At 35.3% G+C, this 27,153-nt stretch overlaps 1 protein-coding gene across 1 annotated transcript in view; it reads right to left on the bottom strand.

The window, feature by feature from the left end:
* METTL15 (methyltransferase like 15) overlaps positions 1-21,838 on the bottom strand; it is a 188,632-nt gene extending 166,794 nt beyond the window's left edge. The window contains exons 1-2 of the mRNA XM_047071890.1: positions 21,728-21,838; positions 18,027-18,313 (exon numbers count right to left, since the gene is read on the bottom strand). Coding sequence (XP_046927846.1) covers positions 18,027-18,296 — 270 coding nt within the window. The 5' untranslated portion in view covers positions 18,297-18,313; positions 21,728-21,838. The remainder of the gene's footprint in view (positions 1-18,026; positions 18,314-21,727) is intronic.
* Between the last annotated feature and the right edge of the window lie 5,315 nt (positions 21,839-27,153).

Below are 27,153 nucleotides of genomic sequence, written 5' to 3'. Positions count from 1 at the left end.
GGTTGAGGATAGGGTTGTAAAACCCAGCCAAAATCCAAGCTTTCATGAAGCTTATATTCTAGGATTCCACAGAGGAAGGGTATAAGACAAGGGCAACAGACAGTTAAGAAGACGAAAATTAAATATATACTATATATATTAGTGATAAGTGCTGAAGAAAAAGAAAAAAAAGCAAGAAAAGAGGACATCAACTATTGGGGGGGTGGTAGCTGAAATTTTAGATAGGGTAGCCAGGGAAGGGGGTCTCTAAAAAGGTGTTTTTTAAAGAAAGACCAGTAGTAAGGAAGCCAGTCATGTGGATAACTAGGCGATGAGTATTTGAGGCTTTTTTTTTTGACTCAATAAATGTGTTATCTACTTTCACCTACAAACTCCCCAATTTGCTTAGATTAGCTCTATGTTGTAAGTAAGTATGTAGCTCTTGCTGTAAGTCTGCATACTACAAAATGAACACCTGCAGAAATAATTTTTTAAAAAAAAGGCATCTAGAAATACATAGCCATGTAGGGATTTAGATAAGGGAGAAATTAAAGCACTAAGAATATCACTGTTACACAGAACAGAAAAAGAATATTGAAAATTACTACCATAAGTCAATTAAGAAAAGTTTAACTTAAATGCATATATTCTAAGGTAAGTAAGTTTGCATTTTTGAAAGATCAGATTTTAGAAGACTTTTATCCAAAAACCAATACAAAACAAGTGAACAAAAACAATTATAATACTTAAAGTGGTAACTAAATATGCAATCACCCTAATTCAAAATCAAACATAAGTGTTAGCTATGGTTTGTTTTCTCATTTAATTAGTTAGTTCTTGTTTTCCCATTATCATAGAAGTACAGTGAAAAGGGCCCGAGGTATGCAACTCTGTGGTTAACATCTTAAACTGACATAATGAACTAGACAGAAATGCAATATTGAATCCTATTTAAAACATAAATTAATATCTTAGTTTTCATATCACCATACAAATGAATATCTGCCTTTGCAGATCATAACTCAATTAGAGTTTGCTCCTATTTCAGCAAAATAAAAATCTATATTAACTTTGATATATCATTTAATATTAGTTTTGTCAACAGTCTCCTATCCTGAAACCTAGGCTGCTTCTCTCTTACCTTCAATAGGAAACTCTAAGCTATTTTTGGTGGGTACCAGATTATATTCTTGTTTCCTCAAATGGAAGAAAAATGTGTACCTTGCTATGCTCTGAATGTTTGTATCTACCCAAAATTCTTATGTTGAAATCCTAACCCCCAAAGATGATGGTATTAGGAGGTGAGGCCTTTGGGAAGTGCTTAAATCATGAGGATGGAGCCTTCATAAATGGGATCGGTGCCTTAAGAGAACCTCCAGAGAGATCCCTAGCCCCTTCCACCATGTGAGGACACAGCAAGAAGGTGCCTGCAATGAACCAGGAAGAAGTCCCTTGTCCTACCATGCTGGGTAGGATCCTGAACTTAAACCTCCAGAACTGTGAGAAATAAATTTATGTTGTTTATAAACTACCCAATCTATAGAGTTTTGTTATAGCAGTCCAAATAGACTGAGGCATATCCAAGCAGTTGGTCAATAAATATTTATTGATTAGCCATGGACAAAAGAACCTTATAATTTTTATGGTTACATCTTCAGAAAAAATAATTCTGGCAAAAGTCATTCATTAATCATTTATAAAAAACAATTACTTTTTGGATTTTTTTCCCATATATAATTATAAAACCAAATGTGTCAAGTAAGATAGCTTGGGTGTAATTAAAAAATTCAGAACAGAACACACAGAAAATAAAATGAACAAACAAAGTTAGTTTTAGATGGATACCAATTGCAGTTTTAGATGGATACCAATTGCAAAAGGTTCAGAAATAATACATTCAGCATAATAGAGCCACAGTAGTGTCAATCTACTTATGGAAGATTTTACAGGAACTGAAGAATCTGACACAACACCACTTCTCACCTCTGGCTTTCAGAAGGCATAGTCACGTTAAGCAGAACTGATTAAATGTCCCTGATATACGTTTCTCAAAGAATTTCTAATATATACTTTGAATGAATCCCGAAATAATTTTTTTGTTTTGTACGTTATGAATCATGCTTTAAGCTAATGGCTTTTCAGGGGAAAACTTTGTAACTTTAGAAAAATCTGGGCAGTTTCTGTTACTAACATATTACAAAAATAATCATTAACACAAGAAAACATTATAAAGCATTTCTCTCTCATTGGTATCTCTATTCTCATTTCTAAAAATCTCATTTTGTATTTAAATTCTACAGTAATCCTCCTTAGCAAGAGAAATTGGTTCATGCATTAAAGTGATTCACCATTTTGATCATTTTAAACTGAAGTAAAATCAAGTCTTTCTTTTTGTCGTTGTTGTTACTTGAAACACGCATTACATACTGTGTAGTTTCATTCAGGTAAGAATAGGTCTATTCCCATGTGTTTCATACATATGTTTACAAACATATATATCAATGAAAGAAGGTGTTATTTGAATAACAGTTTATACACAGCTAAGCATATAGCTTTCACATATATGTCTACACATATGTGTAGAAACTTCTAATGAAAGAAGATGACACTTGAAAAACATTATACACCATGGCTTCAGAGTGTGAAGCATACAGCTATTCCCATATGATTCTACACATACATTTACAAATACATGTATTTTAATGGCACAAAAATAGACACAAAGATCAATGGAACAGAATAGAAAACCCAGAAATAGACCCACAACTATATGGGTTGTGGTTCAAAGCAGGAAAAAACATCCAATGGAAAAAAGATAGTCTTTTCAACAAATGGTGTTGGGAAAACTGGACAGCAACATGAAAAAGAATGAAACCGGACCACTTTCTTATACCACACATGAAAACAAATTCAAAATGGATTAAAGACCGAAATGTAAGACAGGAAACCATTAAAATCCTAGCGGAGAGCACAGGCAGTAACCTCTCTGACATCGGCCATAGCAACTTCTTACTAGATATGTCTCCTGAGGCAAGGGAAACAAACTATTGGGACTTCATCAAAATAAAAAAACTTCTGCACAGTGAAAGAAACAATCAGCAAAAGTAAAAGGTAACCTACGGAATGGGAGAAGATATTTGCAAATGACACATCTGACAAAGGGCCAATACCCAAAATATGTAAAGAACTTATAAAACTCAACACCCAAAAACCAAATAATCCAGTTAAAAAATGGACAGAAGACACGAATAGGCATTTTTCCAAAGAAAACATGCAGATGGCCAACAGATACTTGAAAAGATGTTCAACATCACTGATTGTCAGGGAAATACAAATCCAAACTACAGTGAGATATCACCTCACACCAGTCAGAATGGTAAACTTAACAAAAAGAAACAACAGGTGTTGGCAAGGATGCAGAGGAAGTCCTTCTATTTAACAATGTTGGTTTCATACATATGGCTCAAAGAAGAAATCATCTTAGTGATGATATCCTACATTGGTGGAAAAGTTAGTCTTCATAGGACAATTATGAAGGTCATTTTTAAAAAGGGGGTGGGGGAGAATAAACTCAATTTTTTCATGATTTCTGCTGCAAAGAAACAGTAAAATCAAAACACAGAGAAGAGGCATATGGTAGTAAGGTGTAGGAGAAAGAACTGAAAACATATAAAAGATGGAAATTCATGAAGCTGTTTCTCTCTTTAGTATTAATACTGTTCTGCAAATCATCCTCTTAACAGTTTCCTTCCCTTGACCCTATCCTTTCCCTCCACCTTCATTTCTAAGCCTTAGTCACTTAATGGCTCTAGTCAATTTATCCTATACCTTTATTACACGAATATACCTCCCTCTCCTGTCATTAGAAATACAAGGTTTCCTTGCCAGAATGAAAGATCGATCTTGAAACAAGCTCTGAAAAACCTAGAAAGTAGACCAAAGAGATGTGTCAGGACCCCTTGCAGAGTGTTGTGATGGCAAAAGCAGCATAATGTGCTCTGAATGACTGAGTACTAACATAGTCCCTAGAGTGCTTGGGAAACTAGTTATCTATTTTCTAAGGATATTAGGCCAAAATGGCTGACGTAAGGGATTAAGGGACCAAATACAGATCCTGAAGATCTTGTAGTCTGACCACTAGATACAAGGGAACTAATACTAATGGTGGAGTTAAAAAGCATACTGCATAATCTGATTATTAGCTAGAAGCATTCAAATCCAACCAATATCATTTATTACTACATGGTTCCAGTAGCACAGAAGCACTGGAAATATTTCCTTTCCTACTTTCTACATTTAACATGGTACTTTGTACAAAAAGCTACTGAGATCAGACCTAATGAAAAGCACAGACAATATATGAAAGTGCTTTGCCAACAGTAAAATCTTACATAATTCTATGCTATTATTATTAATAATATTCTTCCTAGCAAACACTGGCCTCATGTGGGAAAACCTCCATCTTTATGAATATATTCAATATCCAGAGTTAACTTACTTGCTTTCCAGAAAGAAAAAAACATACAACAAAAGAAAAAGCTAGGTTTTATTTGGAAATTTAATTATAAATATAGAAAAATACTGTATGCCACTCAGAGAAAATAAATGACAAAGATAAAATATATGCTTAATTTAGTATGAAATGTGATATAATGACATCTCATATACTGAGGACCAAACAAGTACAATGTTTACACAGAACAAGAAGAAAAATAAGTAACTATAAAAAAATGCACATAAACACTTTCTAAAACGACATTCATCAAAGTAAATAAAACCTTTAAAGGCACATTACCTCCTGGTAAATGGTATTTGTTTCACCCAAGAGAAACAAAAACTAGCACCCGCAAAAAAGAAGAGAGAGAGGGTTCACAGAACATTACAAGAAGATGAGTCATCATAAAGCTTTGCAACTTGGTTTATTATAAAATAACATTTTAAGTATGCTTACAGCTCAGTAGTTTGTTATATGAGGAGAAAGTAGTGTAGGAAGAATAAAATAAAATATTATGAGAACTTACAAGGTCAAGGTATACTTCCTACCACTCTTAAAAACAGTATGGGACTTAGAAAAACAATAGGAAAAGAGAGAACCACTGAACCTAGCCTCTTGCAGTAACTATGATTAGACTATTGATTAAGGACTAGTGCTGACTGACCTAAATAGAGAGTAACCAGTACCCAGGATGACTCATGAGAATGTGTTTTGGGAACAAAAAAAGTCTTACTTCTCCTGTTTTCTTTGAGCTTCCATTCTAGAATGGACTTCTGTTTTCTTCCTGGGTCTCTATTTACTGAACTAAAAGAATGACTCTTAAATAAATTTTAAAAATCAATACATAAAGCTGACTTTTAGACATGGTGGAACATCATTTTTCACAACCACAGAAGCGTATTTATTTGGGGGGGTTTAACTGGACCAGTGATTTTTAAAACTGTAGTTCCTGACTATCATTTAAGTTGAATTTAAAATTTAAAAATCTTTATTCTTATATTTTAATAGTAACAATGTAATAAAGATTCAGCTTCTAGACTACAAAAATGACCAAATTGTAGGACGATAATGTGAAGACATTGGATAGGCCAAACAATCAAGTTAAGTAATTGGCCTTATTTTTCCTATGCCCTCTTTAATTTGATTGTAAACTCGGGGCGCCTGGGTGGCGCAGTCGGTTAAGCGTCCGACTTCAGCCAGGTCACGATCTCGCGGTCCGTGAGTTCGAGCCCCGCGTCGGGCTCTGGGCTGATGGCTCAGAGCCTGGAGCCTGTTTCCGATTCTGTGTCTCCCTCTCTCTCTGCCCCTCCCCCGTTCATGCTCTGTCTCTCTGTCCCAAAAATAAAAAAAAATAAACGTTGGAAAAAAAAAAAATTTAATTTGATTGTAAACTCTAATGAAAAAAATTATATTCAGTGATAAAAATGCATTAATTCGCTGGTAAAAAAGCAAGAATATTCTCATGGATGTTGAACTTAAAGGAAAGGGTGGATATACATGCAAGAAATATACAGCACTTATTAAAGATTTCAATATGAAAATTAATATATGTATTATTTACATAAATGTGTACAAAAATACATATATGTAAAATAAGTATTTTAAATAGTATCATATCATTATGAAAAATAAGTATAAACAAGTTATTTTCCTTTTAGTTTTAAGTGACACATTTATATCAAAAACTTTAAAGGAATTGTTAAAGAAACTAACATTTTAGGTATGACTGAATAGCTCATTTCGTTACAAAAGCTTTATTCCTTTATATATACCCAGTAAAATTTTAAAAAGTAACCAGAAAACTTCTTTATGCATCAATTTTCAACATTTTTTATAACGAGACACAAGCAAGCATTTTATAAATAACATTAACTATATAAATTCCCATTGAAAACATTATATTAAATTTACCACTGGGTTCCATACTCCCATATGCTCCACCTCAAAACTCTAAGAGGAATTTCTAAATTTGACAGTCTAAGTAGATGGGATTTACTAATAATACACATTAACATTTTCATAAACGATAAATTTTATTGAGAATATTTGAAAAGAAGGGGCACCTGGGTGGCTCAGTCTGTTAAGCAACTGACTTCGGCTCAGGTCATGATCTCATGGTTCCTAGGTTTGAGCCCCACATCGGGCTCCGTGCTGACAGCTGAGAGCCTGAAGCCTGCTTTGGATTCTGTGTCTCCCTCTCTGTCGGCCCCTCCCCAGCTCATGCTTGCCTCTCTGCTCTCAAAAATGAATAAACGTTAAAAAAAATTTAAAAATATTTGTAAAGAAAATATTTTAATAAATGATCAAAAAATATAAGGATTTAACATTTGTCTGTTTTACGTTTACTACTGTTGACTCCCTATAAGATTTTAAATACTTTAACAGTATGTTCATCACATCATCAGGTAGTGTAGCTTTCTATAAATGCTTAATAGTTCAAGTGAAAGATAACAAAATAAATGTCACTAATAAAATATTACATATAATAAGCACAAAGCTAATCATGAAATTCAGTACTAATAAGATTCTTAAATATATAGTAAAGACATATTTTGGAAGTACACATAGAAAAATCTGCAAGTATACAGGCTTTGTGCTGTTAGCTCAGAACCTGGAGCCTGCTTCAGATTGTCTGTCTGTCTGTCTCTCTCTGCCCCTCCCCCACTTGAGCTCTGTCTCTCTCTCTCTCTCTCTCTCTCTCTCTCTCAAAAATAAACATTAAAATTTTTTTTTAAATAAAAATCTGCAAGTATAAAATTTGCAAAAGAAAAATAAAAAAGCGACAAATTCATTGTACTTGCAAGCTTCATATTAGACAATCATCTATACCTAGAACCATAAAGTAATATAAGAACTGTGCTTTCTTCAAAAAGGTAACTTGCTTTAAAAACAGTTTTATTGTGCTAAAATACACATAAGAAAAAAACTTACCATATTAACCATTTTTAAGTATACATTCAATGGTAGATATTAAATACATTCATAATGCTGTGCAACCGTCACCCCATCCACCTACATAACTTATTTTATCTTATCAAACTGAAACTCTGTACCAATTGAACAATAACTCCCTATTCCTCCCAACCCTTGGCCACTACCATTCTACTTTCAGTCTTTATAACTCTGACTACACTAAATACTTCATGCAAGCACAATCATCTAGTATCTTTTTATGACTGGCTTATTTCACTTAGCAAAATGTCTTCAAGACTCATCCATGCTGTAGAAAACAGCAGAATTGTTTCCCTTTTTAAGGCTGAATAATACTCCCTGTATATATATGCCACATTTTGTTTATCCATTTATCCATTAATGAAAACTTGAGTTAAATCCACATTTTAGTTTTTGTGAATAATGCTGCAATAAACATGGGTATACAAATACTGCTTCAAGAACCTTCTTTCATTCTCTTGCATATATACCCACTGTGTCTCCCTCTCTCAGTGTAATTGCTGAATCATACAGTAAGTCTATTTTTAATTTTTTGTGGAAACACCATCTTACTTTCCACAGCAGTTCTACCATTTTCCATTCCCACCAACAAAACACAAGGATTCCAATATCTCTACATCCTTACCAACACTGGTTTTCTGGAGTTTTTTGGATAGTAGCCATCTAATGGGTATGAGGTTAAACCTCGTTGTGGTTTTGACTTGCATTTCCCAAATGATTAGTGATATCAAGCGTATTTTCATTCAGATATCATCTTTGGAGAAATGTCTTTTCAAGTCCATTTTGAATTGGGTTGTTTTTGCTGTTAAGTTTTAGAAGTTCTCTATATATTCTGGATATTAAACTCCTATCAGATATATGATTTGCAAATATTTTCTGCCATTCTGTGGGCTGCCTTTTTACTCTGTGGATAGTGTCTTTTGATGCACAATTTGCTTTTTAATTTTCATAAAGTACAATTTGTCTATTTTTTTTTCTTTTGCTACCTGTGCCTTTGGTATTATATCCAAGAAATCACGGCCAAATCCAATGTTATAAAGGTTTGTCTTATGTTTTCTTCTAAGAATTGTATGGTTTTAGGTGTTATATTTAAGTCTTTGATCCATTTTTTGAGTTGATTTCTGTATATGGTGTTAGGGAAGGGTTCCACTTCATCCTTCTGCATGTGGATATACAGTTTTCCAGCACCACTTGTTGAAGACTGCCCTTTCCCTCTTGAATGGTTTTGGTACTCTTGTTAAAAATCATTTGACCGTATATTTAGGGGTTTATTTCTGGGCTCTCTAGTCTATTCCATTTGTTTACATGCCTGACTTTACACTAGTACCAGTTTTGATTACAGTAGCTTTGTAGTAATTTTGAAGTAACAAAGTATGAGTCCTCCAGTTTTGTCTTTTTCAAAATTGTTTTGACCCTTCAGGATCCCTTGAGATTCTATATAAATTTTAGGACAGATTTATCTATTTCTTCGAAAACATCATTGGGACTTCGATAAGGAATGCATTGCATCTGTAGATTGCTTTGGATAGTATTGACATTAACAATATTAAGGGTTCTAATCCATTTATACAGGATGTTTTTCATTTTTGTTAGGTCTTCTTTAATTTCTTTCAGCAATGTTTTATAGTTTTCAGTGTACAAGTCTTTCACCTCTTTGGTGAAGTTAATTCCTAAACATTTTTTATGCTATTGTAAATGTAACTGTTTTTCTAATTTCCTTTTCAGATGGTTGATTGTTCACGTACAGTGATTTTTGTGTGTTGACTTTGTATCCTGCTACTTTACTGAATTTATTTGTTCTTATAGGTTCTTTATTCTTCTTTTCCTTTTTTTTGGGGGGGGGGAGCCCATATAGTTTTCTATATATAAGAGCACATCATCTGCAGATAATTTTACTTCCCCTTTCCAATTCAGATAACTTTTCTTTTTCTTGCCTGACTGCTCTAGCTAGAACTCCCAGTACTATGCTGAACAGAAGTGGTGAAAGCAGACTTCCTTGCCTTGTTCCCAAGCTTAGAGGAAACACTTTGTCTTTCACTATTGAGTATGATGTTCACTGTAGGTTTTTCATTTAAGACTTTTGTTAAGGTAGTTTCCTTCTATTTCTAGTTTATTGAGTGTTTTATCATGAAAGGGTGTTGAATTTTGTCAAATGCTTTTACTGCACCAATTGAAATGATGTGGGTTTTCTCATTCTGTTGATATTACAGATTACATTAATTTTTGTATGCTAAACCCTCCTTGCATTCCAGGAATAAAGCCCACCTGGTCCTTTTAATATGCTACCTAATTCTCTTTGTTAGCATTCTGTTGAGGATTTTAGTGTCCATGTTTATAAGGGATTTGGGGCTATAGTTTTCTTGTAGTGTCTTTGGTATAAGATAATTCTGGCCTCATAAAATGAGTTAGGAAGTATTCCCTCCTCTTCAACGTGTTTGGAAAAGCCTGAGGTGCTATTAATTATTCTTTAAACATTTGTAGAATTCACCAGTGAAGTCATCAGGTCCAGGGCTTTTCTTTGTCAATAGATTTTCTTATTAGTGATTTAATATCCTGAATAGTAATAGGTCTCTCCTTATTTTCTATTTCTTCATGGTTCAGTAGGTTTGGTAGGTTTGTTTTGTTGGTTTTTTTTCGTTGTTGTTTTGTTTTTTAAGCAGGCTTCACAACCAGCAAGGAACCTAACACAGGGCCCTAACCCATGACCCCAAAATCAATACCCAAGCTGAGATCAAGAATCAGACGCTCAACCAACTGATACACTCAGGTGCCCCTAGTCTTGGTAGGTTTTGTGTTTCTATGAATTTGTCTAGTTCACCTACGTTATCCAATTTGTTGGCATACAACTGTTCATAGTGCTCTCATATAATCCTATTTCTGCAAAATTGGTAGTAACTGTCCCCATTTTCAGTCTCGTAATTTGGGCCATCTCTTCCTTTTTTAATTGTCCCTCTAGCTAAGATTGTCAATTGTCCTGATCTCTTCAATCTGGCTTCACTGATTTTCTCTATTGGTTTTCTATTTCCTATATCATTTAACGGTGCTCTATAATTTCTTTCCCTCGGCTAACTTTGGGTTTAATTTATTCTTTTTATTTAGTTCCTTAAGTTATAAACTTAAGATTGTTGATTTCAGATCTTAACTGAAGTATAGTTGACATACAATATTACTTTGAGGTGTACAACAGCAATTCAACATTTATATACGTTACAAAATGCGCTTATATACGTTATGGAAGATTTGGCACCTTTCTTGATTTTTAATGTAAGCAATTTATAAATTTCTCCCTTAGCACAAATTTCACTGTGTCCCATAAATTTTAGTATGTTGTATTTTTTTTCATCCCTAAGTATTTCCTAATTTCCCTTGTGACTTCTTTGATCTTCTTTGACTTCTTAGTTGTTTAGGAGTATGTTGTTTAATTTCCACAAATTCATGAATTTTCCAGTTACCATATGTTCTATCCCAGAAAATGTCCCACGTGCACTTGAGACAAACGTGTATGCTATTTTTGGGTGGAGTGTTCTGTATACATCTGTTAAGCCTAGTAAGTTTATTGTGTTAAAGCCTCTACTTCTTTATTAATATTTGTTCTCGTTATTGGAGAGGCTATTTTGAGTGAGGTATTAAAATCTCTAACTATTATCATAGCACTATTTCTCCCTTTAATTCTGTCAGGTTTGGGGGCACCTGAGTGGCTCAGTCAGTTGAACTCTTGATTTTGGCTCAGTCATGATCCCAGGGTCATGGGACTGAGTCCGTGTCAGGCTCCATGGTAAGCATGGAACTTGCTTGGGATTCTCTTTGGCCCCTCACCCCCACTCTGTCTCTCAAAAATAAAAATAAAAATAAAAATAAAAATAAAAATTCTGTCAGGTTTTGCTTCATATAATTTGATGGCCTGGCACTAGGCACATGAATATTTATTAATATATAGTGTCCTTTTTAATCTAATTAAAAATTCTCTTACCACCTCAATTTAACTACAAATTAAGTTGAGGGGCACCTAAGTGACTCAGTGAGTTAAGTGTCCAACTCTTGGTTTCAACTCAGGTCATGATCTCACAGGGATGGGACTGAGCCCCACATCAGGCTTCACACGGAGCACGAAGCCTACTTAGAATTCTCCCCCACCCCTGCCCTCTAGCCCCCTTGCATACACACTTTCTCTCTAAAATAAAATAAAAATAAATAAATTTTTAAAAAATTAAGCAGATTTCAGGAAGACTGTTTAAAAAAATTTACATTTTATAAATTATAAATTATAAATTACCTTTGTGAATCCAAATTATGCAAACAAAAAAATTTTTTTTAATTAAAAAAAAAGTGGGGGAGGCACCTGGGTGGCTCAGCCAGTTAAGTGACTAACTTCAGCTCAAGTCATAATCTCACCGCAGTTTGTGAGTTCAGGCCCCACACTGGGCTCTGTGCTGACAGCTAGCAGGCTGGAGTCAGCTTTAGATCTTGTGTCTCCCTCTCTCTCTGCCCCTCCCCTACTTTTGCTCTGTCTCTCTTTCTCAAAACTAAATAAACATTTTAAAAAAAATTTGAAATTATGCAAAAAAAAAAAAAAAGACACGGATGTTGATTTTGAAGTTTTGCACTCAACAAAATGCCTCTGTTCCGTAACTGACTCTGTCACAACTAAATTATATAAACAAATTTACACTATGTAATGCTGTTTTTATCTGTCTTATGTTTGGGATTATTTATTAGAGAGAGAAAAAAGAATTCTGTTGTTAAAAAGTGTATGAAAAATAACATTCTATGGCTATACCATGGTACTTCCTAGGGCAGAGAAACATAAAACAAAGGTTTTAACTAGGGAACATCAAATGAACAAAGACAAAAGAACTCTACAGACCATACTGATTTTCAGAAACGTAAGGCAAAAATTCTGCCATTATATAATTCACAGATATCTCATGGCATCATGAGAATCATACCTGGTATTGGTCATACCAGCTGAAGAGCACCAGCTATTCATATTTCTCCCTAAGGCTACAGTGACATTAGGTTGGTAGGCTGAAATGGCCTATAATAGGAATACATATATCATGAAAATCTGTAAACAAAATAAATCAAGGTTTTTGTTTTTGTTTTGTTTTTAACGTTTATTTATTTTTGAGACAGAGAGAGACAGAGCATGAACAGGGGAGGGTCAGAGAGAGAGGGAGACACAGAATCCGAAACAGGCTCCAGGCTCTGAGCTGTCAGCACAGAGCCCGACGTGGGGCTCGAACTCATGGACTGTGAGATCATGACCTGAGCCGAAGTCGGACGTTTAACCAACTGAGCCACCCAGGCGCCCCTTGGTTTTGTTTTTAAAGCTACACCACACCCTGACTCTCAGACCAGGCACTAAATATTTACCAGTGTAACACTGGAAGTATCACACTGCAGAAAGTATTTTGATGCAAAGTTCACTTAATTAGCTACCTCATTTTTTAAGATGGAAACATTATTTTTTTCAAATAATTGGTAGAATGCAATGTAAAATAAAAATTTACTTCAAAGAAACCTATACTTTAAAAAATATGGGAGGGGCACCTGGATGGCTCAGTTGGTTAAGCGTTCGACTTTGGCTCAAGTCATGATCTTGCGGTCCATGAGTTGAAGCCCCACATCAGGCTCTGTACTGACAGCTCAGAGCCTGGAGCCTGTTTCAGCTTCTGTGTCTCCCTCTCTCTCTCTGCCCCTCCCCTGCTCACACTCTCTCTGTCTTTGAGAAATGAATAAGCCTTAAAAAATATATATATGGGAGAAGAAGCACTACATTTTGACAGTCCATTCCATCTGAAATTTTAATAGTCCTTCCTAAAAAAAAAAAAAAAAAAAAAAAAGGCAACTCCCTACAGGAGCTATGGCACTGGTCCTGTCTCTCAGAAAAGTTCCTTTTTAAATAATTTGAGGTCAAACAAAATAAACTCCTCCTCTCTGTGACCATCAGCCTTCAATTGTTTAAGACAGCAAACATATAGTCTCAGGATTTTCTCTTTGATGTTTACTCTACATTAAAGATTATAAAGATTTTCAAGTAAAATATTGCTCCTGATCTTAAGAAAAATCCATTATACAGGGAATAATGAATCTTTTTATAAAGAAAATTATAACTGGTACCGGGACAACTTCAGTAAATCTAGTAATTATGAAATTAATATTAAATGTTAGAATATCAAAATAGCAAGATAATTATTTCGAGTACATATGAAACCAACCTTACAACCTTACTCTGATATTTATCATAATTGATTTTGCATCAGTTTAGATATCAACTCATTTTCTCAGTCCTTGCATCTACTCCCTCACCAGGGACTAGGCCTGTCACACTGAAGTTGGAATCATATAAAGTCTTGAGCCCAAGAAGCAACCTTAGTACCCAAGGGACATTCTTTTTATTTGTGCCTCTCATCTGTCCTTCAATTTGACTTTTACTCATTAACTTAAAAAATCATTATAAAACCCACCATGTTGCAGGCCTGTGCCAGGCACTGGAGATATAATGGAAAACCAAAAAAACCAAAAAAACACACCTATGACTTCATAGAGGACAGTCTGTTAGGAGAAATGTCCACTGAACAAATAATGTCATTAAAAAATTATAATTATCAATTATTATTAATGCTATGAAAGAAAAACATATGACTCAATGAATGTATAACAAGGAGACCTGCCACCTCTGGAGCCTTAGAAAAAATTTGCCTGATAAAGTGAAATTTGACTCAAGACCAGAAATATGACGATAAGGAGACTTCAATAGTGCAAAGGAAACTACTTTTTCAATTCCAGACATATTGGTTTCACCTTTCCTGAACTTTTGTTTCCACCTTTGTTATCTCTTGGTATTTTTTTCCTAAATTTTATTGTATCTAGCTAGCTACCAGCTCTGACCCTTACTATCCCCCCTAATAATAACAGCTAATGTTTATTGAGTTCATACTACTTGGAAGATATCATTATAAGCAATTTACATATGTGAACTCACCTAATCCTTACAGTGACCAGGTGGTATGTCATATTTCCCCATTTTACAGATGAAGAATCTGAGGCACAGTCATGATAAGCTACTTGCCCAAAATTACACAGCTACTGGTACTAGTCCTTGCATGTCCATCACCTGCCTCATAACCTATCACTCTCACAGAAACCCCAAGGCACCAAACTAAACTGGCACTACTACTAGGAAAAAAATAAATATCAAGTCTCCTATATCCTCCAAATTGCTACCATCTTCAACTAGGCAGGGTCATGCTTTTTCTCCACTTTTCAGAAATTAGGAATGAAAAACTGACCACAGTAGCCAACACTAAATTATCTCCAGAAGCAAGAAAAAATTTTTACAATAATATATTCTTACAAAAAGTTATTCACCCAGAATATGAAATAATGGAAACTTGCCAAGGAGAATTATAATTTATTCAATCCCTTCTATACCTCCCAAAGGAAAGGAAGAACTTTTTTTTTCTTTTAATCCAAATTTATAAATATTTTGCATGTATTTGCAATAGTAATATAAATTAATAACAGTAAATTGGTTATGATATAGAAGAAATTCCCCCAAATTAGCTTGAAGTAAGCAACTTTTAAATGTTAAAGAAAAAAAATTACTATTAAATGAACAAGGCCTCATTGAAAACTATATTTAGATATTTTTAAGGTTCCTGTTATGATCAAAACTTTCATTCGTTAATTCACCATTGAAGGTGATGTGAAAAACAATAATTATGTGGGTGATTGATACAAGTGAGTGTATGACTCATAGTTTGCAAAAGAAAATGATTTGGGGGAAAAGGCTCAGGAAGAAAGAAGCAAATAATGGATTCTGGAAGAAATGAAGACCTTTCCTGTCCAAGAACTGTCACCAGTTCTTTATTACTTGAAGATTAAGGGAATAGTGAATAAAGCTGTCTGCCAGACAGCAGAAAAGGTAAGAAATAACGTTGTCTCTAAATGTACCTCACATGAAAATTTTCAAATATAACATTCATAAAATTAAACTTTCTATAAAAAGTTACCAGAAAACCCAACTCAAATCAGAACAATGGAAATGTCAAAATAAACCAACATTACATTTGTCAGGAACCTGAACAAATGAAACAGCAAGATAGGTCAAGTTGTAAAATTGTCTCATTTTATTCCACTTGGTTTTAGAACAAAGGCAGATCCAATACTGATTTAGTAGGAGACTTTGTGGGGTTTATTTTTGTTTGGCTATTTTTCTACTTTAGTTATTACAAAATAAATATTTAGTTTTTGTTACTAAGTTTCAGCAAATTTATACAACGAGCTTTAGTTTCTGGCTCCAGAGGTCAAATTCAAGCCACTAAATTCAGTTCCACTTTTTTACTAACTGCCCCTTCCCTCTCCTATAGATCTCAAATATATCATATATATTTACATGTACTTTTTCTTAGACTCACATTAAGGTATGAGTATTAATTGCTATCCTTGCATTATGAATCTTTACAGAAAATGAAGAGAATTTCATTTTAAGTCATATTTAACAGGAAGTTTGATCCAATTTTTTAATTTATATTTTCATGTATACTTTAGAGTCCCTACTATATGACAGCATTGACCTAGATGCTTTGTACACATAATCTCATCTAAGAATACTGGATTTACCTTGTTATATATATACTGCCTAAGGATAAGATAAATGAATATTTTTGTGGTAAAGCAACCTAAGTCATATTAATGATGGCTTTCACATGAGCAACATCCACCCATTCCAGCATACCTTATGTGTATAGCTTAGAACTTAGTTCATGAAAACTATCTGATGTAACTTGAGCATGTCTCAAAAAAAAAAAATAAAAATGAAAAATAAAAAGAGCTGTGTGTGTGAATGTATGTACACACTTGTGTGGTAGATGACGGATTCAAACCTAGGAAGTCCAATTATAGAATCTTTGCTCTTAACCATTAAGCCACTATATCCTGGAAAAGAACCAAGGTGTGACTTTTAAACGTACATAACTGATTTAGGGAATAGTTACTTCTAAAATAAGAGATCATATTTCTGAAGTCAGTAAGCTAAGTATCAGCATTAGGTTATAAGAACACATCTGATGAAAATTTACTATGACAAAAGGTTTTTTTTTTTTTTTTTCTCTCTTGTGAATGAGCTTAATTTCCAGAAATTCTAGCTTTATCATATTGGATATTATATTACCTAACATTTTTGTGATCTCTTTATAGAGTTTAAAGCATTTTTGTATCTAAAACCTTATATAATCCTGCCAGCAACACTATAAATAAGTCAAGTATGATGGTTAATTTTATGTCAACTTTGCTGGGCCATAATACCCAGACATTTGGCCAAACATTATTATTCGGGATGTTTCTGTCAAGGTTTTTTTGGGGGGAGTGAGATTAAATTTTAAATTACTGGACTGAGTAAAGCAGATTACTCTCCATAATGTGGGTGGTCCCATCCAATTAGTGAAAAGCCTTAATAGAACAAAGACTGACATCCTGAAAACAAGAAGAATTCTGCTGGCAAATTGCAGACTCAATTTGGACTCAGATTTCTTACTTGGGTCTCCAGCCTGTCAGCCTACTGTACACATTTTGGACTTACCAATCCTCTTTAACTGAGGATTGCTATTCCTCAGATAAATTCCTCAGATTCAGTTCCTCAAAATCAATCATTCAATCTCTTTTCCACCTCACACATGTGTGTGCACACACATATGTACTCACATACATGCACATGTACATACACATATACATGCATCCACACAAACACACACATCCTGTTGGTCCTATTTCTCTGGAGAACTCTAAATCAAAAAGCAGGGTAGTTGAAAAGTCTAACAAAACAAGAAAACAGGAATTCATATCCTTATCTTTGTCTATAGTCATTCTTAAAAAGATACTAAAATTCTCAAGCTATGCTAGAATTGTTTTCATACCCAAACCACTCAGCCAATGTAATGTTCTTTTTCTTTTAAAACAGTTACTTGACAAAACTAATCGACTCCGTAAAACAGTATGGAGGATCCTCAATGAGTTAAGCATAGAATATCATATGACCCATCAATTCCACTCCTAGGTATATACCTGAGTGAAAACATATGTCCCTACAAAAACTTGTACATGAATGTTCATAACAGCATTATTCACAGTAGCCAAAAAGTGGACACACAAATGCCATCAATTAGTGAATGGATAAAAAGGATGTGGTATATCCATAAATGCAATGTTGTTCAGGGAAAAAAGAAATGAAGTACAGGCACATGCTATAACATGGATGAATCTTGAAAACATGCTAAATAATACAAAGCAAATGCAAAGGGCCACATATAATATGAATCCATTTATATAAGATTTCCAGATTAGGCAACTCCATACAGACAATAATAGATTAGTAGTTGTCAGGAGCAAAAGGAAGGGGGTCAATGCGGAGTGAATGCTAATGGATATGGGATTCCCTATTGAAGTGACGAAAATGTTCCTGAATTAGATAGTGATGATTGTACAACCTTGTGTATATACTAAAATCCACTGAATAATATGCTTTAAAATAGTGAATATTAAGATAAGTGAATATCTCAATTTTCAAAGTGTTAAAAATTAAAAAAACTAATCAACTTACCTGGCCTTTTTGTGGTGCCAAACAACGAACAACTTCATCCACCATTACTGGGATATGTAATTTAGTCATAGCTTCAAAATCTCCATTTTGAGATCTATGTAACTCCTGAGCTCCAGTTTGATCTGTTTGCTCCTGGGCTTCATATTCATTACATCTTTCTGTTGTAGCATGTATTTTTTTTGGCCAGATACCTAAATTAAATATGCCAGATTCCAACCAGCATGAATGAAATTCTTTATAGATTTTACAAAAATATGGGTATCGAAGCATCTTGTAGGTCAACCAATCTAGAAAAAATTAAAAATATCATGATTGTTGGATTTTTAAAATATGCAATTTTGTATAACTTTTTAAAATGGCCTGGTAAACTATTAAGACCATTAACATGTTAATTATTAGGAATGCAAAAACTGCTTATTAAGTCATCATTTTTCTGAAATATACTTTTTTTAATGTTTATTTATTTTTGAGAGAGAGAGAGACAGAGCACAAGTGAGGCAGGGGTAGAGAGAGGGGGAGACACAGAATCCAAAGCAGGCTCCAGGCTCTGAGCTGTCAGCACAGAGCCTGACACGGGGCTCAAACTCATGAACCATAAGATCATGACCTGAGCCTAAGTTGGGCACTTTAACTGACTGAGCCACCTAGGCACCACAGAACTATACTTTTCTAATTTTAATTAAGTCTAAAGAACAGATTCAGTGCATTAGAAATGTTTATTTGAAAAAACTATCTGGATGATTGAAGGGATTATAAATATTATCCTATTTTAGTTTCAGGTAGTCTTTCATTTCAAGCTCTTCTATTTGTTTTTTCTCATAATGCTAAATCTTCATCTTTAATTTAACTTTGAGGAACTGTCCCTGGAAAAAGCTACATATGTTTATCTAAAAAGAAAGAAAGGTAAAACTGTCTGTGAAAATCTTGCAGACTTATTATGAATATGCTCTGACAAGATTGTCTCACGATGGCCTGTATCAGTGAAACATGTTTCAATTTAAATTATAACTTTACAGGGGCACCTGGGTGGCTCCATCGTTAAGCACCTGACTCTTGATTTCAGCTCAGGTCATGATCTCACAGTTGTGAGATCGAGCCCTGTTTCAGGCTCTGCACAGACAGCGCAGAGCCCACTTGGGATTCTCTCTCTCCCTTTCCCTCTGCCCCTACCCTGCTTGCTTGCTCTGTGTTTCTCAAAAATAAACAAATAAACACTTAAAAAAAAAAAAGGCTTGGGAAATCTATAAAAATAAATAAATAATTTTTAACCTTATAAACACTCAACTGAGCCTACTTTGGCATTTCGTATTCACCTATGTTTTAACTGTCTGTCCTTGCCCCCAAAAAACGAGAAAATAAATATTAAGTTCCTTAACTTTCTCACACTTGTTCCTTTTTATTCTGCAATCTGTAACTCTTAAATGCAGAGGAAAAAAGTATGTAAATATATTAACAGAAAACATTTTAAAAACATTATGCTTTTTATACAGGTTGTAAGCAATGTTTTTAATACTATTATAGTAAATGCAGAGTTAACACTGTTTTTTAGTCCTCATAGATTAGGAGTTATTTAAAAATAAGATAACACCTTTTTTATCTACAAAAGCAGATGCACACTCAGTGCTTAGTGTTTTCTGAAAAAAAAAAAAGTGAATGGATGGATAATTCTACACAATTAATATTTTTAACAAAACTTGCTTTAGGAAATTTTGCCTGCCTGACAGACCCTACCAAAAACCACATTCTCAAAATACTTCTACACATAAATATCCACCTCCAAAAAAGAAAAAGAAACATAAATATCTTGTTTAAATATGCCTTCCCTTCCTTTTGCAATAGAAAATGAAAAATGATGTTGAAAAGTTGACCACACGTAATGACTAGAAAAGAAATACATTTATATTATATAAATATAGTATCAACAAGATGTTACCTTAAAAATACGCCAACTTTACCTAAGGCATAATCCACAGAATTTTGTGGCAAACGTGACACAGGAAAAATATTGGGGGGGGTGGTTAAATGTTTTAAGTAAAGTTTTCAATGTTCACCAGTTTCAAATTAGTCAAATTATTAATTATGCCTCATTTGTTTCAGAAAAGTTATACAGGGGCACCTGGGTGACTCGGTTTAGCATCCAACTATGGCTCAAGTGGATAGGGCTTTGTGCTGACAGTGTGGGGTCTGCTTCAGAGTTCCTGTTTCCCTCTCTCTCTGCCCCTCCCCCACGCATGTGCACCGCAAGGGTTCTCTCTCTCTCTCAAAAATAAACATTAAAAAAAAAAAAACTTTAAAAAAATAAAAAAAGAAAGCTTATACAAAGTAAACCCAACTACCCTCAAAACCTAGTGTTTCTAACATTTTTCAAAATAGAGGCTAACATTTATTAAGCACTTACTAAATACCACTAAACTCATTCTATCCTTACAACTCTTAGAGAGACAGTATAATTATTTCTATTTTACAGATGAGAAAAACAGAGAAGTAATTTGCCAAAAGGTCACATACCTAGAAAGCCATAAAGCTAGAACTGTATCCCAAGCCTTTAATCTTAGCTTCTATGTTACAAACATAGCCCACTAGCTCTATTTAATGCACCCATGTAATTGCATGGCACTTTAATTATACTGACTGTATATTTGTTGTATCTCATGGATTACTTTTTCTGTAAAGAGCCAATATCCTATTGCTTAACCCTATATCCATATTTTTATATTTAAATATATACCTAGATAAATGTATGATATATATTTAAATAGACAGATATACATATATCTATACATCTCTATAATATTCCAGTACAGGAATCAGAACTGCACAGGAAAAGCAAGTAACATAGAAAAAAAAGCTTCCTTTGCCAACCGTTAATTCTTTTCTTTTTGCATTCAATTTATATGTATTTACTCAACTATGTTTCAAGTACAAAGCCTGAAGATTTTATTATGCAGCAATTGGCTACTAACGTGGTTAACATGGAGAAAGGACCTCAAATAATCTTCCTCTTTGGTGGTTCCCTTGACTATCTCCCAAGAATGGAAGGGGACAAGCTCTAAAGGAGGATGTTCCTTTCCTTTCCGCAGCCCAGTGTCCTACCAGATAACCCAGAGCGCTCATGCAGTTGGCTATGAACCAAACACCCTACAGGATTTAAGATCCTTTAAAAGTTTCCCTCTGGTCACAGGAAGGAAGCGGAGAGACGGGAAACCGGCCGCTCGAGCCAACTCTGGTTTCCTAGGTAAGTCTTTTAGCTTTGCCAGCAAAGTTCAGTCTCAGCTGTTCAAAGCAGGGAATTGGCCAGGTTACTCTTTAATTGTGGGTACAAAAGTGATACCTTTGAAAACTACTTCCTCAACGGTGCCGTTACCATCTTAGCACTCAGCTTTCCCAGTGGAGAAAAACGTTCGAAAACTTAATTCCTAAGGCCAAAAACCCAGCCTGGAGGCTGGCAGCCGAATGGAGACAAACTGAAAGAGGTTCTAAAGTTCAGGAAGAATGCATCCTTTTGCCTAAGAATTATACTCGGAGGAGGGAAAACTGTTCACAAACTTCTGAACTCAGGATGAGTGAGTGTTTAGGAGGGAAAGCGGGAGCAGGGGCGTGTTTCCTTTTGTCCTGGGCGAATTCAGCGACTTCTGAAGTTCCCCCAAAGGCTTGGGGTAAGCTCCAAGAGAGCTCCCGGGACTCGGCCACCTTCTCCTCACCTGAGGCACGAAGAATTCACTGTTGGCTTCTAACTCGGGCCAGCGACGACCACTACTACGGTGCCAGAGAACACGAGTTGGCGCACGTCTAGGTCCCAGCCTTGGGGGAAACTTGCAAGGACGGACAGATCGGATCCACGTCCGCCCCAGCAACCGAAAACCGTCCGCCTTTCGTTCCGCTCTTTTCGGGCCCCAGCTGACAAAGGGTCCTGCAGGCGCGAGGGGGTTCAAATAGCGTTCCTGAAGAGGGGGCGGAAATAAGAACCTACCACTGCCAGGTTTAAATTTACTTTTATTTTTTTTTTTAATGTCTGAATCAACTTTAAACCTAACTCCATTTTATTCTTAACTCCACTCTATTCCGTTTACTATGAGCCTCTGTCAAATTTCCGTGTTCTATTGTAACACATTATACTCCCAATTTCTAACAAAAGGTGGGAATTTCTGTCTCCTTTAGTGCTATGTTTTTATGGTTTCGGTTCTTTTTCCTTCATTTCGTTACAAAATACACTAGTCTCATACTTTGTTTTATTTCTTGATGTCTTGCCAAACAGAAGCCAACTGGCAGAGTGATGGCATTTATTGTAACATTAAAGTTTCTTTGCTTTGACTACACAATACTTTAAGAATATAGACCTCATCATCTAAATGTGCTAAATGGCAACTGTAAGGCAGAATTTAAAGTTAAATGTAAAATAAGCACTTAGATTAGGTGTGGAAACACCTGTTAGCAAGGCTTATAATGTGGTGTCGAAATAAATGAAATCTAAAACACTTCTTATTCACCAATAATGAATGCAATTTTACAAGAAATTGGTTTTAAAATACCTATTTTCAGAATAGATTAAGTATCTTAAGATCACTTAACCTAGAAATTATTTCTGAGACAAATGCCTCATTTCTGAATTGGCTGGTTTGTACAGTTAAATTTCCTTTAGGGATCTTCTGAAAACTTGTTTTTGTTTTTGTTTTTTAAGTAAAATAAATTGTGCCTGTATCTCATGGGCTATTTTGAGAGTGAAATAAAATAACATATATAGAGTTAACAAAATGCCTGGGACATCAAGTATACATCAAGTACTATAGGGTGAGTACATATTTGAAATAAAATAAAAAGACTTCTCAATTTTATTACCAAACCCAGCACCACACAAGTAACTATTGCGTTAGCTAACATATATGTAATATAGCCAGCAATTAATATCTTTATTGATGCACTATCCAGAGTTCAGAAACAATCATATAACATGCATCGTATACAATACACTGTGCTTCTGATTTTCTTCAAAAGGAAATAAGTGTCCATAATGTAGAAGTTTTCATAATTGTTTCACTTATAATATTCTGCAATGTGTTGTGCCATCCTATTTATTATGGTGATAAGCTCCATATAAGAATATAAGCTCCAAGAAGGCAGGGATTTTTTATTTATGCTATTATGTCCCTAAAGTCTACAATCAGTAATTGCAGAATGGATACAATAATGTTAATATAAAGAATAACAATGACATTCAGATCATACTATTAAAAACATCCTGACAAATAAAATGGACTTATCTTAGCAAACATATTTCCCTTTTTTTCTGGTATTTTTTTTTCTTTTTAAACCGTACATTTTGAAATAATATCTACAATCTAGGACTTTAAAAAACACTGCATCCAAAAATGAACTAAGCCAATAAATTTAAATGAATTTATTTTGTAAAGTCCTCATCCGAAAGGAATGTCAAAAACACCAAATAGTTTCAGTCAGCAATAAAGGGAGTAGGCCTGGGAGTCCTGAGAAATAAAGCCTAGGGCCTCAAACCTAAAGCTCTGGACTTTCAATTAATTGAGGCGAATTGACCCCAGTTCGGTTTAAGTGAAAGTGGCTGAAAGGAACAGGTCCCTACACCTTCCAGAGCATGGGACCTGTGCCTTGGAGGCCTCACTATTCAATAGAGAAAAGAAGATAAACGTTCACAATCCATTAACCCACACCCAACAGGCTCCGCCTCTCCCCCAGCAGACTGCACAAGCCAACCCCTGCCCGCTCCCGTCTCACTCACACCCTGAACCCAAGGACAGGGCCCTGCGCCCGCGGCTCTTGAAGTGGTCTGAGGATCCCAGGTGGCTACCTCCCACCTGCAGCTGCGGTCTAGCCCCGCCCACCTCGGCCAACGCCTCCGGAAACAGCCGTGCGCGTTGCCCTGGCGACGCGCAGCAAGGCCGGTTCCACACAGCCGCGCGGCTGAGACTACTGGCGCCAAGCTACCACGCGCCACGGCAACGTCCGACGTGATTGCGTCACGAAGTCGGCAGCCAATGAAACGAGGTCCTGGAAAAGCTGGATTGGGTTTGAATCTTGTTGCCGAATTTGAATCGCGGTGAGGCGGACATCGAAGTGAAGTGTCGCGGTAACCTTTGGTGGACTAGAGGTGAGTGAGAGGCACGTGAGGAGTAACTTCTCGTCTCGGGAACGCTTCTTTTGATGGCCTGTCTAGCTGGAAACGGAAGGCTCCTGCGGCCGCCTGAGGAGAAGACGGGATGGGCTTGTTGACAAACGCCGAAGGATTGAGTGGGGGGTGGGGGGGTAGGGGAGGTGGGGGTAGGGGGCGGGTAGTTAGCGTCCCCGGGGAGAAAGTGAAAGGAAGAGGAACTCTAGTCCCAGCTAGAGCAGGGCTCTACCTGATCGGGAGCCCTTCACTGCTCCACCGGAAGGGCAGAAATCTCCTGCCTTAAATTCTGAGAAAGTCGGAAGTTTTAAAGGACATCCTGGCTCTTTCCCTAGACTGGCAGAGCACTTTAATTGCCTTGCACCTTACAGTGTAAAGTTCGTTCCGGACTCCAAATTCAGAATGTTTTGTTTAAGATACAGTTGTAAATGTAACTCTGAGCTGAACTATGTAATAAGGATTTTTGGTTTTCCAACTTACAAACTTTTTGTCCTGCAAGGTCCTGGTGTTAACTTGGCAAAGGTCAGTCGGGAACCTCCTCTGAGTCTCAGTTGTAGCGTCAAGATAAGACCTGCCAGCACTGTGTAAACGGGATTGCCAAGAATCAGATGAGGTATGGAAGCGATACCACTTGGCAAAGTGCTTTGCAAATGAATAAGAACTCCTTTTACCCTCTGTTCTTAGTTTATGCAAGACTTTTAGCAGCTTACTAGGCATTCAGTTACAGAGAGATCAAGGCTAACTGCTGTTTATGAAAAGAGTTTATTTGTCCAGAATTGAATAATTTTGTATAATATATACTTTAGGTTATTTACTATGAACTATGGAGTAGACTGTGTTAAGCATTCTACAGGGTTTAGTTGGTAGTGTCATTCCACTACATTCAGGCCCTCTGGGAAGTATTTATGAACTTTGGTGCTAGAGAATATCACATCCAAAGACTAGATAGTGCTTGTTAATAAGTTTCTGTTACATTGTAAGAATTGACTTTTTCAGTAAACAAAGATTATTTGCCATTAACGGTAGTAATTAATCTTTTCTGTTACTGAGCAAGTATATAGAACTACATAGAATTTTCACTTTAAAAGTGCATCTTGTCAATATCCATTGATAGCCTGAATCAATTAAAGTACACAATAAAGTCACTTTTATGGTAACTCCATGAAATCTAGGAGGAAAAAATAGCCCAGATATTAGTGCCACCCTTAAACTCCATTTGAAATTTTTGTTCCTCCCTGATGTTTTTAAGTTAGTAGAAGGACTGGCTCTAACACTAAAGTTATTTCCAGAGAGGTGTAAGCTGCATAGACTATAAATGATATTGTGGAGGATAGTTCCTGCTCCTAAAAAATGTTTGTTGAACCTGAATCTAATTCAGATTTGAGTTTGAATATAAGAAATCACTTATAACTGTATAACTCCACACTCAAGATAATTTGAGCAACATTTCTGTTCCTTTGTTTGAAAATGTTCTGTTGTTATTCCAGTAGAGTGTAATCATTAGGGACATGGGCTTTGGATTTAGACATGAGTCTACATTCTGGCTTCTCATTTACTAGCTATGTCATCTTGGAAAAATTACTTGTCCTAAATTAAGTCTCTGTTTTTGTAAAATGGAGACTATTGTAGAGTATGCCTTATATGATTATTTTAAGGATTGAATAAGATGATGAATATTAAATGTTTACCATACCATATGTATGTCTGACATACATAACATGCTCAAATGGTAATCATTGTTCATTAATAGTAGTTATTACTTTACTGATCTAATTTAAGAGTTCTCAATGGTATATTTGCTGAGAATAGATGCTGTTGGATATCCCACAAGCAGAAAGAAATCATACACTTTTGGTTTTATTTCAGTATTCATTCAAGAGCTCCTACGCTAGGCCCTGAGGTTTCTATCAAAAATAGGCAAATATATATTTTTATTCTCTCTAAGAAAACTTCTAGAGATTAAATATTTACATCTGAAAGAGTAGTGATTTAAATACTTTGACTTCATATCCAGTTAGTCTGAGTTCAAATCTCATGTCTTGTGCTTCCAAGTTAACTTTAGCCAGTTAACTTAATCTCTCTATATTATGTTTTTCCTATGATAATAATTCCTATATTATAAGATTGTTATGGGGATTAAATGAGAAGTATGTAAGTTGCTTAGCAATTTCTATGTGTATACTAAGAGCTCAATAGAAAATATTCCATAAATACAATGTTATTAAATGGAAGATTGTGCTTAATGTAAATTTTAATAGTTTCTCCTTTGGTTTGTTTTTTGAAATAAAAATAACTAGTCTTGTTTAAAATCCAAATTCTACAAAAGAATATACAGTAGAAAGTAAGCCTGCCTGTCACCCAGACCTTCATATTTCCCCACCATGGGGCAACTGGTGTTACCAATTCCTTGTGTTGTCTTCCTGAGACAGCCCATGCATATACAAATATGTATGTTTTTAAAAATTCAAATGGTTACATGCCAAGTCTGCTATTCTGCACTTATTTTTTTGCACATATATTTTGAAAAGCTGGATTAGTTCATTCATTCATCTATTGAACAAGTGTGTTTTGAGTCGTAAATATTGAACAAACCCTGTTCAAGTTTCTAGGGTACAAATGAAGCCCATAGTCTCATAGTGCTTATATTCTAAAGAGGAAACAAGCAGTAAATATGTAACCAAATAATATTTTCCAGTAATCTAGATGCTAAGAAGAAAAATAAAGCCCTTAAGAGATTAAAGAGGAAAAGGCAAGGTGACACTATTTTGAATGGAATCTTTAGGGAAAGCCTCTGTGTAGTGCTATTTGAACAGAGACCAGAATAATGAACTGAGAGATTAAGATTTGCAAGTGTCTGAAGGTAGAGCCTTCCAGGAAAAGAAGAGAAAGTGCAAGGTTATGAGGTTAGAATAAGACTGAGTATTTTAGGAACATTTAGGACAGTGTGACTGGAGCAGAGTAATCAAGGAGGAGGATAACATTTAAAGAAGG

The sequence above is a fragment of the Lynx rufus genome, unplaced genomic scaffold (assembly GCF_022079265.1).
Source record: "Lynx rufus isolate CCGP_SWC_20201006 ecotype Redwood Valley unplaced genomic scaffold, mLynRuf1.p SCAF_9, whole genome shotgun sequence".
NCBI lineage: Eukaryota > Metazoa > Chordata > Mammalia > Carnivora > Felidae > Lynx > Lynx rufus.
Note: the sequence above shows the minus strand (reverse complement) of the source record. Positions and strands in the feature narration are given on the sequence as shown.